Here is a 13,176-nt window from a genome sequence, read left to right as displayed (position 1 = left end):
ATATATAAACAGAAGATAACCATTATAAGATGACGATCTTATAAATGGTAAACCTATTATCATGGTTCTCTGGGCCGGATTTTGCCGAACACCATGATAACGAACAAACAAAAGGTAATCTTTGTAAGATGACGATCTTGCAAATGATAGGCCTGTTATCATGAGAATTATAGATATTGTTTCAGACAATTAGAGATCATTGATAACGAATGCATTATGATTACTCTTAATATTGTTTCGGACAATTAGAGATCATAATATATATTACAATAATAGATATCTATTATTAGTTAATGGTTATCTATTGTAAATATCTAGTTAGCTTTAGTTAGCTTTCACTTTTTTAGCTTGATCTGTTAGAATAAAATATTTTTATTCTTTTTGATAGTTTCCTAAGGAAACGTCGATTTATTCTTTTGTATAAATTGACCTCTCGGTCTTTGTTAATGACAAGCAAGTATTTTTTACCAATTACTTCGTAATATGGTATCAGAGCTAATACTTCAAATTTTTTGGAAAAATTTATAATTTCTTCTGGAAATTATTTGTTTAAATTTTTTCAAAAAATTTTAGTCGAATTTCTCAAAAACCCACCTAGGGTTTTTTTGCCTGGAGAAATTCGAATCTGACTAAAACTCAAGCTAGGGTTTTCCGTTTTTGTGAAGAATTCGAGTGTTCACCTTTTTTTTAGGGGTCTCTTAGAAGAAATGTCTGCTGAAAATCACAGATCTGGAGGTTGTTTTTCTGCAACTCGGATCCTCATCACATCTTAAAATCGCGAGCTAGGGTTTCAATTTTGGCATCCATTTTTTCTGCAATCACGGAACAGCATTTTTGAGGGTGAAATCACAATTTTTGTTGCTAAAATCTCCTTGCCTATGCTGTCTCAAACAAAAATGCCCCTGTTCTTATCAAAATTGTCATTTTCAAACCTGCAAACACCATTTTTCTATTGCTTTGACCTTTATATCCACCAACTGATTTTTTGGCTCAAAACCCTAATTTTTGGGGTCGAAAAATTTTCTTGTTTGCAAAATTCTTGATGGGTTTTTCGAGAGCTCAACTAGGTTGTCATCCGTTTTTTCTAGGTGCCTTGTTTTTGTGCCTCGATTTTCAAGCCAGCAGATCCAAAAAATGACAGCATATTCCTTCCAGCTCTTCCAGGTTATTCGAGCTCTCTTCTAGGTCACTCTAATTCTTCTAGGTCTTCTGTATTTTTGCCTCGAAGAATGTGCCTTCATAGATTTTCACAGTTTTTTATTGAAAAATGTGTCATGGCATCTCTGACAAATATTTTGCTTGAGCATAATTCCAAATTCAATGGTCGCAATTATGGAACCTAGAAGTAGCGCATCATCGCAATCTTTGAATATCAGAACACCGATCAACTTGTTCTGGGTGTTACGAAGCATCCGACTTCTCTGGGTCCTGATCAAGATACATGGGATTCAAATAATCAAGAGGCAGTGATGCTTTTCAAATTATCCATGGCTGATGATCAGCTTTCTCAAATTCCATCCGGCAAGACAGCTGCCGAAATCTGGACACATCTGAAAGGTCTTCATGAGACTTTCGACAAGAGCAGAGCCTTCTTTCTGAAAAACACTCTGTTTTCTATTGTCATGGATGAGCGCACCACGCTCTAGGCACACCTGAATCGGATTCAGGAAATCCGTGATCAGCTACTTGCCATCGGTCGCAAGATGGAGGAAGAGGATATTGTGGTAATCACTCTTCGGAGTTTACCAAAATCCTATGAGTATTTTATCGAGACTCTCAACATCACATCTACTGGTGTTGATCTGAAGTTCACTGATCTCTGCACCCTACTGCTTCAGCAAGATCGGTGGAAACAACAGTTCAGTAGTAGCTCCAGTTCCACCTCCACTAAGCAAGCCTTTGCTGCAAAATCCTTTCAAAAGGATAAGGGCAAGTTTCAGCAACCATCTCAGCAGAAGCCTTCTGCTCCAGCATCCGATGGTACCAGAAAGAAGAACATTCAATGCAACTACTGCCACAAGTATGGTCACATGAAGGTTGAATGTCGAAAACGCTTAGCTACCCAGTCTAAGCAATCAGGTTCGCAACCCAAAGCGAAGAGTGCAGAGCACACTGAGCAGGCAGAATCTGCCTTTTACGCCTTTATGGCTAAAAGACCTGCAGATCATGTGAAGTCGTCTGCCTAGTACACTGATTCAAGTGCCTCTCGACATTTCACTCACCGTAGAGATCGGTTTACTAACTACCAGCCTTATTCAAATTCTGTTATTTTTGGTGGCGGAGAAAAGTACACGGTTGTCGATAAGGCAACATTCAGATTCAGTCTATTGGGAGGAATCTCATATTCCTTGATGTGTACTACATTCCAGGGATGGAACTCAATCTACTCTCAGTCAGTCAATTGCTGCGACATTCTCCACACTTGGCAATTACCTTCAGTTCACATCAATGCACCATCACTGATCGGGCGACTAAGTCTACTGTTGTTGTAGGTCTTGAGGATCATGGTCCTTTCAGACTTACTGATTCTGGTGATTCTCAGGACTTAGCTATGGCTTCTCGATGATCTTCTGTCAGCACACTTTGGCATCAGCAATATGGTCACTTAAATGTGCATTATCTCTCATAGCTTGCTCAGGATGAGCTTATTCTTGGTTTGCCAGAGATTCAAACTCAACACCTTGGAGTTTGTGGCGCATGTCAGGCTGGGAAGCAACATCGCACACCTTTCCCCAGTGGCGATTCTTGGCGAGCTTCTCAAGTACTTCAGCTTGTTCATGTTGATATTTGCGGCCCTATGGCCACTCCTATTCTTGGGTCCAGGTATTTTATGTTGTTTGTAGATGATTTTAGTAAAAAAATGTGGGTGTATTTCCTTAAAAAGAAATCAGATGCATTTATTGTATTTCAGAAGTCTAAACCCTTAGTTGAAAAAGAGTCTGGGAAATCTATTATTACTCTTAGATCAAACAATGGGGGGGAATTTTGTTCTAATGCTTTCTCCAGCTTTTTGGATACACATGGCATCCAACGCCAATTCACAACATGCCACAACAGAACAGTGTAGCTGAACGTCGAAATAGGACAATCACCGAGATGGCTCGTTCCATGCTCGAACACAAACATGTTCCGAAGCAGTTTTGGGCAAAATTAGTTAATACTGCAGTTAATCTGTTGAACCGGTCACCCACAGTGGCGGTCAAAGGTAAAACTCTGGAAGAGGCCTGGTCAGGTCGCAAGCCCAAAATCAGTCACCTAAAGGTTTTTGGCTCTCTTGCTTTTGTTTGGATCCTTGATGCTTCACGCACCAAGTTGGATGCCAAGAGTCAGAAACTGATGTTTGCTGGATATAGCAGTCTTCACAAAGCCTACCGCTTGATTGATGTTGAGACATCATATACAACCGTGATGTAGTCTTTGATGAGCAGCAAGAACCATTCATGCTTGTTTCTCATGTTCCTGATCCAGCAGACCAACCTATGCAAGCTCATTATTTGGGAGTTCGGCTTCCATTAGGTCCACCTGATGGGAGAGCTCCAGTAGCCCCTGCAGCTCCAGTTATTCCAGTGATACCTGTACAGACACCTCTGGCTTCTCCTGCAAGATCACCTCGCTTTGTAGATGCTTCACCTGAGTTTGATCCAACTTTTTCTGATGAGGATCCTACTAATCAAGCATCTCCTAGTCATATTGTTGGTTATTCTCCTATCCGGCCTAAGTGGTGGGCTAAGACACTTGCTGATCTTCGTGATGATGAGCTCATTGATGGGAGAACTGCTCGGAAAAAGAGCAAAACTACAGATTCTGTTAACTTTGTTCTTATGGCCAACATTCACAGTGTGTTTGAACCTCAAACATATTCTAAGGCTAAAGGAATTCCAGAGTGGGAACAGGCCATGACATCTAAACACCAGAGCTTGTTGAAGAACAACACTTGGGTCCTTTCTGATCTTCCACCAGGGAACAAACCCATTGGCTGCAAATGGGTCTACAAAATCAAATACAAATCGGATGGTACTTTGGACAAGTACAAAGCTTGTTTATGGCGAAGGGCTTTTCTCAGCGTCAGGGCATTGATTATGAGGAAACCTTTGCTCCTACTGCAAAGATGAGCACCATCAGATTAGTCCTAGCCATGGCAGCACAGTTTGGCTGGAAGGTCCATCAGATGGACGTAAAGAGTGCTTTCCTGAATGGTGATCTCCGTGAAGAGGTCTACATGACGCAGCTTCTTGGTTTCAAGGTTGCTGGTAAAGACCATCAGGTTCTCAGATTGGTAAAAGCTCTCTATGGTTTGAAGCAGGCCCCTCAGGCATGGTACATCAAGATTGATAAGTACCTCAGTGATCAAGGCTTCAAAAGGAGTTCTTCAAACTCAAATCTGTACATCAAGACTACTGACAGTGACATCATCCTTCTGGTTATCTATGTGGATGATCTGATCATCATTGGCAGTTCGGCATCTTTGATTCAGGGAATCAAACAGAACTTATGCCAGTCTCTTGATATGACTGACCTTGGACTCATGCATTATTGCTTAGGTGTTGAAGTTTGGCAACAGTCTTCTGGTATATTCATCTCTCAATCCAAATATGCCAGGGCCCTGTTAGACAAATTCCGAATGCAGGATTGCAAACCTGCATCTACACCTATGGAGAAAGGTCTCAAGTTATCAGCAAAGTCTGTTTCTCCTTTCGTTGATGATACTATATACAGGCAACTAGTAGGCAGCCTCATTTACCTCTCTGCTACTAGGCCTGATATCAGCTTCGTAGTCAACTATATTTCACGCTTTATGACAGCTCCCAAGGCTGATCATTGGATGGCCACAAAGTGTGTGCTTCGTTATGTGAAGGGCACTTCAAATTATGGACTTCTGTACTCTCGAAGTTCTAATCCTAAACTCAGTGGGTTCACAAATTCAGATTGGGCAAGCTCTGTTGATGATAAAAAGTCAACATCTAGATATGTGTTCAGTTTGAGATCTAGTGCAGTCACATGGACCAGCAAGAAGCAGCAGGCAGTTTCTCTCTCTTCTACACAGACTGAATACAGAGGGACTGTTAAGGCAGGATGTGAATCTATTTGGCTTCGTCGGATGCTTGGGGATATGCAGATGTCACCAATAGGACCGACTCCTCTGTTTTTTGATAACGAAGGCGTTATCAAATTAGCACGAAAACCAATCTTCCATGAACGAACCAAGCATGTGGATGTTCATTGTCATTACATACGACAGCTGGTTGAAGGATCTATAATATGTTCCTACTAAAGATCAGACTGCAAACATTCTCACCAAGCCTCTTGGTCCTGATAAGTTTGTAAAATTCAGAGGACAGCTTGGTGTTCTAGATAGATTAACCATTAAGGGAGGGTATTACAATAATATATAAGTCATCTATTATTAGTTAATGGTTATCTATTGTAAATATCTAGTTAGCTTTAGTTAGCTTTCGCTTTTTTAGCTTTATCTGTTAGAATAGAATATTTTTATTGTTTTTGATAGTTTTCTAAAGAAACATCGTTTTATTCTTTTGTATAAATTGACCTCTCAGTCTCTGTTAATAACAAGCAAGTATTTTTTACCAATTACTTCGTAATAATATATGTTATGATAGTGTTTATAACATTGTGATTGTAGTTATTTGACAAGTCACTATTTCAAAATGTTAAAGTCAAATAATATGTTGTGTATAGATATCCTTGATACTGATATCTCATAAAATGTTTTTTTTGTCACTTCTCCCTTGCAAAAAGGGAGTGTTGAAATATAGCATCAGTCAAAGTGATATAATCATTACATTGAGTATTTGTATTCATGGTTTATATGAACATTGGTTTACGTCTCATATTATTGATATGTGTGTGTGTGTGTGGGTGTGTGTGGGTGTGTGTGTGTGTATATATATATATATATATAGACATCTATGTATTCATAAATTACTTAACTAATTGGGCTCTTATGATCAAAAGAAACTATTGTGTTATGAAGTTCTTGAATGTAATTGTTTCACCACCACATGTCTCTATGGGACACAGTTTTGTTGTAGCCTCTGTCGGATTGATTTTATAAGAGCTACCTCATTGATGATAGATTATCCTTAAGATAAGTATCTTATATATATATAATATATATTATATATGTAATATAAAATATATTATATATATTATATATGTAATATAATATATATTATTATACATTATATATTATTATATAATAATATAATAATATAATATAATATAATATTACATATATGGTTAATATATTAATATTATATATATGTTTGAAGGTGAGTTATAGTTATTTATTAACTAAATGGTGATTAACTATAGAGACATGTCTCTTCATGTCTCTTGAAGAGACATGTCTCCTCCTCTCATATTTATGAGATCCAAATCTGCATTTGGAAATCATCAATTACAATGGCCATGATTATATATTTGCAAAAACGATCTTAGTTTCTTTAACAGTTTAATCGTTGGCGTCCCTTATAAAATTGTTGGATATAATTTCTTCCTAACTCCCACTAACAATATGACATAGATCTTAACCCCTTTAGGGGTATTATGGAGCTTTCATTATTTAGTTGAACTCTCCTCCTTTTCTTTTGTTTGCTGTCTATCTTATTCTTATATATAGATTTTGGCCTTCTTAGATCATTGCTTGTCTTCTGAGTACATTCACTCCTTTCTTGTTTTCTATGCCTCATCCTCATTGCCCCTTTTCTGCCATATCTTTATATTGCACTTGTGCCTTTTCCTTCAAACATGATGTCTCAAAGTGGCATGACTTGTCCCTTGGAGTGGCAACTTCTTCCCGGGATCAACTAATCTACTGGAAATAATATTTATTATTTTCCTTGCATGAGAATGGGCACAGATAGCTAGGTCAGCCTCTATGTCATTTTGATTTCAAACTATTATTTTTGGGGCTTACCTGAGTCAGTTGTAAAGGAGAATAATGCGGCTAAATGGGGTTTGTGAATTTTGACTACTCTAAGATCGTGGGGCCTCAGATGAGCCAAAATCAATAAGTGTAATGGCAAGATAGAGTAAGATTATAGTCTTCACATGCTATCTACGTTGGGCTCTAGTCCTTGGTATTTTGTCGTAACTTAAGAACTATTTACTCAAGGTTCAATGTGTGCAAATCAAAAGTAGTTCCTTAATATTTTTCATTTACAAAAGTCTATTAAGTAGGCTTTTGTATTAGCTCCTCTTTGCCGTGTGAATCTAGTTTGAACTCTTCTTCTGATCATAAAATGCCCTTTGCAATCCTAAGTGCTGACTGCAACCCACAACCCCATCCCTACATATAACTGTTAATTTTTGTTACTAAAACTGTCATTATGCTTTGGCCAAGGTGGAGAAGACTTAATAACTATACTAGACAACTGGTGAAAGCCAACCGGCAATAGACAAGTAGATGAGAAGGAATAGAGTCTCTTCTACATCTAATAGTGACTAATAGAGAGCTTGGTGACGAGGTTGGTTTACTTCTTGTGACATTTCATCATGTTTTTAAAAGATCTGGTATGTTTTTGTAATCAACATTGTCAGAGTTTACCAAGAGTTGGACCCCATTTCCAAATCTTTACTCCAACACATTTATCTTATTTAGCCCATAGTTGTGTGGACATTCAAGGGGAACCCATTGACATTAGTAATATGGTTTAGTTTTCATATACATGTGTTCGGATAGAGCCCTACCAGGTAACCTTGATTAAATTCCTCCATTGTAAATTAGTTTTAAATAGTACAACAATTTGTTTTAGTTGTGATGTTGTAATGTATGTCATCATATGAACTCCATTTATGAAGTTGTTTCTTTTCAACTTTTTACTAGAGTGTACTTTCGATTTCATGAGTTTTAATTTATTCATTGAATGTTCTAGGTTGGAATCATATGGTATAGCAATGGCCATCAATCGTTTCTGAATATTAGCTTTAAGATAACAATGATCTCTTACAAGTACAGTGTTGGAATCAAGCCCCACAATTTCAGGCTCGAAGATCCATGGAGTGTTGATTTACGAGAGAATAACGACCTAAATTCTGTTTTTCACAAGGTCAGCCAGGACTTCACAGTCCTTTTAGAACTTAAATTGCAGCAAGTATACACACATGCTACCAAGAATATGTACCAGAGGCTACAAGTGTTTAAGAAGAATCCTAACCTTCGAATTGTATCTGTTGCGCTTATAAACTTGTTGTAATTTTCATATACCAACATCTGTAGATCACTGTCCAAGTTCTTAATCTCGGCTGCCATTTCAACATGCCTTTGAAGTAAGCCTTCCACATTGGTCCTGCCAATCTGCAAATTTAAAAAATAGGATCAAAAGCATAAGTACAGACAAAAAATAAGTTGATAGTAAGGGGCAGGAAGACCAAAAACAAAGAAAACAGAACAAAACTATGATTTATGACTAATTGGTTACTTCTGCATATAGCTCTAGAAAGATGCTCAAACATGGCATATTAAAACCGTCTTGCACATTCCAGCAGCTTTTCCAAAACGCAAACATCAATTGTGATTTTTCCTTGATAAATATCCAATTCTTAAATGTCCTTTGGATCATCTAATAATTATCCATGAGATTGCAACCATGGTTACCTGGTTTATGGGGATTGCTAGGTTTGACAAAGTGGAAAGGTTAACCATAACTTTATTCTATTTTGACAAATTTTGAATTTGAAAGGTTTGGAAATGGATATTTGTTTGTTTGTGAATCACTTATTTATATTATTTATGATGCGGGGCAGGGCAGTGTCTTACTTGTGCCTTTGCTTCTTTCTAAAAAAATTTCTTATTTACTTTAAAATTTTGACTTTAGATTGAATCTCAGCCAGGTCCATCAGAAACCACTAAAATGATAGCTACAAATGCAACAAAGACATTATTGCCTTTATGAGATCAAAGTGTTAGTTATTTTTACAGGGCTTCTAGAGTCAGCTTTTCAACAAAAGACTTTGGTAGGTTTTATAATTGGTTGTATCCAATGTTCTTGAATTCTGAAATGAGAAACTGTTGTGTACCCTTCCGATTTTTTGTCCTCAATAATTTGAAGTTAGTAAGTAATGTTCTGAGTCAGGAAAGAAGGACAGTTTCTTAATATCATAAAGAAGAATGTATTGCTCTATTCTTCTTGCAATTCAAGAGCTCAACCATCTTGAACAGGGTTTATTGTCAATTGAGAGTATCCATCTTCCATCACATTCTTATGGTATCTCCTGCGCTAGATTGTTATTTTAAAGATGCATTATGAAGACCATTCGAGTTTCTTTGAAAACATGTATGCAAGTAGGACTATAAAGTTATAATAATATAAACAGAACATGGGAAGTTTTCCTCGAATAGGAACTAATTCCGACAGCATGAAAAATTTCAAGGACAGTGTGTCTACTGCCATTGGATTTTTAATTATTTAAACTAGAAGGGTAAAGACGTAGTTCAAGAGAACTAGGCCATATGAATAAATAATGTTGTACCCTCAGGCCTAAGCCTGGGCTACATAGTGCGTTATTCCCTCCTGAGGTTACGTGTAAGCTGAATTCCAAACTAAACTGGATGAATCTCAGGGAACCAATATAACTAGAGCAATGGTCTTCAAGAGTGAAACCTAAATTCATTCTTTATACAATCTATTGTAACATTGTTTTTCATACAGGCGCGAATTTTCTAAATCCTTGCCATTTATGTCTGTAAATTCTAGTTCACAGCCATTTCAAAGCTCCCATCTGACAATTGTGGAACATGAGCAAGAAAAACTTGCAGTGTCGGCTTATTATCGAATCATTTTGACCCGAAATCAAGCTTCACATATTATTTCTTAATTTTCTGCATGGAAAACCATCCGTAATCGAAAATTAATCATTACTGACATTCCTATTTGCAATCATCTCCCTGATTTGATGTAGGCACTGATCCTTCAAAATGTGCAATGTAGATCCGTAACCCTTAAACAACTTAATTGTCTCTCAGCCGCTCCACATTGCAGTTAAATTTGCTAGAAACTTACATTATATATTTAATGTAAGAAACAGAGAGATAAAAATTCATGAGGGGATAGTGGTACGATAAAAGAAAAGATTCAAGTCAACTGAAAGCATTGACGAGTGGAGCAATGTAAAACAGACCAGTGCATTCATGTATCTTTGCGGATCGAAGTCAGGCGTGTCGATGGAATGAAAGGTGTCGATTCTGGTAGTGGCATGGGAAGGAGCAGAATCGCCGCCATAGAAACTTGTTAGCAAATCTCTGGTTCGTTTGGCTTTTTCGTCCAGAGACGGAGAGAGATCTTCCCCCATGTCTACGATCTCCGCTGCGCGACACTTAATTCCCAAGACTTTGGCTTATATGAACAAGATCAGCTAACTTTCTTTTTCTGTCGATTGCAGTAGCCACTTACATTTTCACCCAACCGTGAACTGTAATCCCCATCGCGAAAGAAACCCAAACAAGCCAAATTCCCGAACACGATGTAGACCTCCAGCAGAATTCAGAATTACAAACCCATTACAAAAAGAAGGTTATTTTTTTAATTCCGAAAACGTCGCATTTTGAAACTGTATTGTAATTTAAAATATTTTTCTAAATTACTTTTAATTTTAAAATATTTTAATTAATGTTTAAATGTGTTTAGCTAAAATATATTAATGAATGTTTAAATGTGTTTAACTAAAATATAACATATTTGATGTTTTTTTTTTGTGAGTATCGGAGTGGGGTTGAAATCTATTACTATTATCAGTTCCTCAACTATAGCATCCATTAGATGACCATTTGTTTTTTCCAAAGCACCAAAGTAAAGCATTTTTCCAATATATTGTAGTTTTATATTGTTTTAATTTTGAAAATCATTTTCTAATTTTATGAATTTAGCATTTTCTTTTATCTTATTGGCGTGTACATTAAATAGTCACGTTTGTTGATTTAGTCAAATTATTTTTTTCGATAATGATTTGTAATTTTGGTAATGGTCGATATTGTTCAATTTACTAAATTGTGTGCATAGTTGGTAATGTCAATTTTTTTCAAGTGTACTTGACAATTTGCATTTTGTGAAAGTTATGGTAAAATTCATAGTCTATAGGAGTTGTGTGTTTATGTTTCAGAGATTTTTATATTTAGTTATCCTGTGTATATGTACAAACTTCTATGTACATAGACTATATAGTACCTAAGCATTTAATAAAGCTATCTTCAAACACTTGAAATCCCTTAATCGGCGGTGAATGCCTGTGAGATCATCTAGAACCATCTAATCACTTTGATTATGGGTTCTCAGCACAGTTTGAAAGGTAAAGAGTAGCCTAGGGTCTCGGCGTAGCCAACTTTGTGGTAACTTTTCCATTGTCCACTATAAGTGTAAGTTGCAATGATTAGTGATAATTGTGGTAAGCATGGGTAAGCAATTTTTTATCTATTAATTACTAAGTCTTTATGCAGTTGGCTTTTTTGTTTTCTAGAAAAGGACAGGTTTGTCCAATAGTTAAAATTGTGTGTTATTTAGTTTTCCTATTGTGAGAAGTTTTGTAGTACGCTTTTGAAGTTGTAGAAATGGGGTGGAATCGTTTCAAATCTTTATGAGAAAATCTTACTTCCACTTATGTCCATTGCATTTATTGTGGGTTGTCGGCATGGTTTGAATTTGGAACACAATCAAGCTATTGTCAATAAGTTGATTGAGTGCATTTAATCTTTGTTTTTCGACAATAGAGATGGTAGGTTGTATTTTTAATTTTGTGATGAGAAAATCAGCTTTTGCTTTTCCCATTTTCTGCTTGAGTCATTATTTGTGCAGACGACGTAGTTAATATATTTAAAAAGAAATCTTTATGCACTGTAAAATCCCCAAATGAATGTTGAGATTGATTGTAGCTATCACATCAGTTTGAATGTGGGTTTGACAAGTTACAAATATAGAACCGAGTCATTCTATAGGATTGTCCAATTCTGAGAGAGAAAATTCAAGAGTGCTTTGTTGTTTCAAGTAAGCATGTTGCAGACTTTTTTCTTGTTCTATTGTTCTACTGCAATTTGTGCTATGTTATTTGCAATTTATCTATTGTCTTGAATGATATTTGTTGGATAAGTTGTGGGTGTTATTTATATATCAAATTTTTGTATATAAATAGTTATACATTTGATGTGCAGGCTTTAATGACGGGTGGCTTGAAATGCTAGTAGACTATTGATGTTTTTCTTTGGCAAGATTTATTAAGTTAGGACTATAAACCAAATACCTAGTACTGTTAAGAACTATGAGAAGTAGATCAAATGTGTGAAACTTATCTGTAGAGGAGAATCTATCGTATTATACATGTTTGAGAAGGTATTGCGGGGACATAAGGATGATCTCTGATTTAGACCTGGCCCCTCTCTTGGTCCTCAAGTTGGCGGCCTTAATTACATGTCTTCATTGAAGTTTTTTGTTCTCTAAGTTTCTTTGGTGAAAGTCCCAAGCTATGTTCTCATATAGCTTCATTAGGGTTTTATGCGGCTGATGATGATAGATAATCTTAACAGATTTCTCCAAATTACTGATGTTATAATTGTTACAATCTAAAGCCACATACTACGCATGAACATTTTTCTATCCCCTTAAATCTTTTATATTATTATATTTTTTAGTTAAAAATGTTGTGATGAGGTTAAACCCCATTTGGGTGTGGAAAGGGGTGGGTTTTCCAGCCATGAGCTTCTCTAAAAATGATTTCTTCTTCCACTGAGCATATTTTAGAAGATTTTCAAGGTTTCTAGTATTGTTTGTGTAGAACACCTAAAATTTAACAAACATGGTTCACTTCTCGTCTTGTTCTAGTGTCGTTTACTTTCATTTTTTATTATTGAATGCCCTATCTATCTTTCAAAAGATGAATTGGGTTAGCTTCAACTTAAATTTTTTAGTTTGTTTTAAATATTGGCCTATGGTTAGATACCCAGCGAAATGGTTACAATTGCTTTTCCTTGTTTGGATTTTGTGTATGTCTATATACGGATTTAATGAAATGATGAATTTGTGTTCTATTTTGTTTACCCAAGTTATGTCAATTTTCGTAGCAAGTTGGGTTTTTGAATGTCCAGGCGTTGTTCTAATGTTGGTTCTAGTGGGCCCTTTTTTATTTTTGCACTAAGTGTTTGATTGAAATGATATGCCTATGCTCTTGACT

At 36.3% G+C, this 13,176-nt stretch overlaps 1 protein-coding gene and 1 non-coding gene across 2 annotated transcripts in view; one reads left to right on the top strand and one right to left on the bottom strand.

Annotated features, from left to right (window-relative positions):
• The window catches only part of LOC149553370 (Vps51/Vps67 family (components of vesicular transport) protein), a 188,060-nt gene extending 177,489 nt beyond the window's left edge, over positions 1–10,571 (bottom strand). The window contains exons 1-2 of the mRNA XM_089788836.1: positions 10,141–10,571; positions 8,178–8,317 (exon numbers count right to left, since the gene is read on the bottom strand). Of these exons, the coding sequence (XP_089644962.1) occupies positions 8,178–8,317; positions 10,141–10,311 (311 nt within the window). The 5' untranslated portion in view covers positions 10,312–10,571. The remainder of the gene's footprint in view (positions 1–8,177; positions 8,318–10,140) is intronic.
• Positions 10,572–12,642: 2,071 nt separating this feature from the next.
• On the top strand, positions 12,643–12,740 carry LOC149553369 (small nucleolar RNA Z152/R70/R12). The gene has a single exon (XR_016353507.1). It is a non-coding gene; the product is annotated as a small nucleolar RNA Z152/R70/R12 (small nucleolar RNA).
• The last annotated feature ends 436 nt before the right edge of the window (positions 12,741–13,176 follow it).

Source organism: Cupressus sempervirens, chromosome 6 (assembly GCF_028749045.1).
Source record: "Cupressus sempervirens isolate cs-2001-9-10 chromosome 6, ASM2874904v1, whole genome shotgun sequence".
NCBI lineage: Eukaryota > Viridiplantae > Streptophyta > Pinopsida > Cupressales > Cupressaceae > Cupressus > Cupressus sempervirens.
This window is presented reverse-complemented; position numbering and strand designations above follow the sequence as displayed.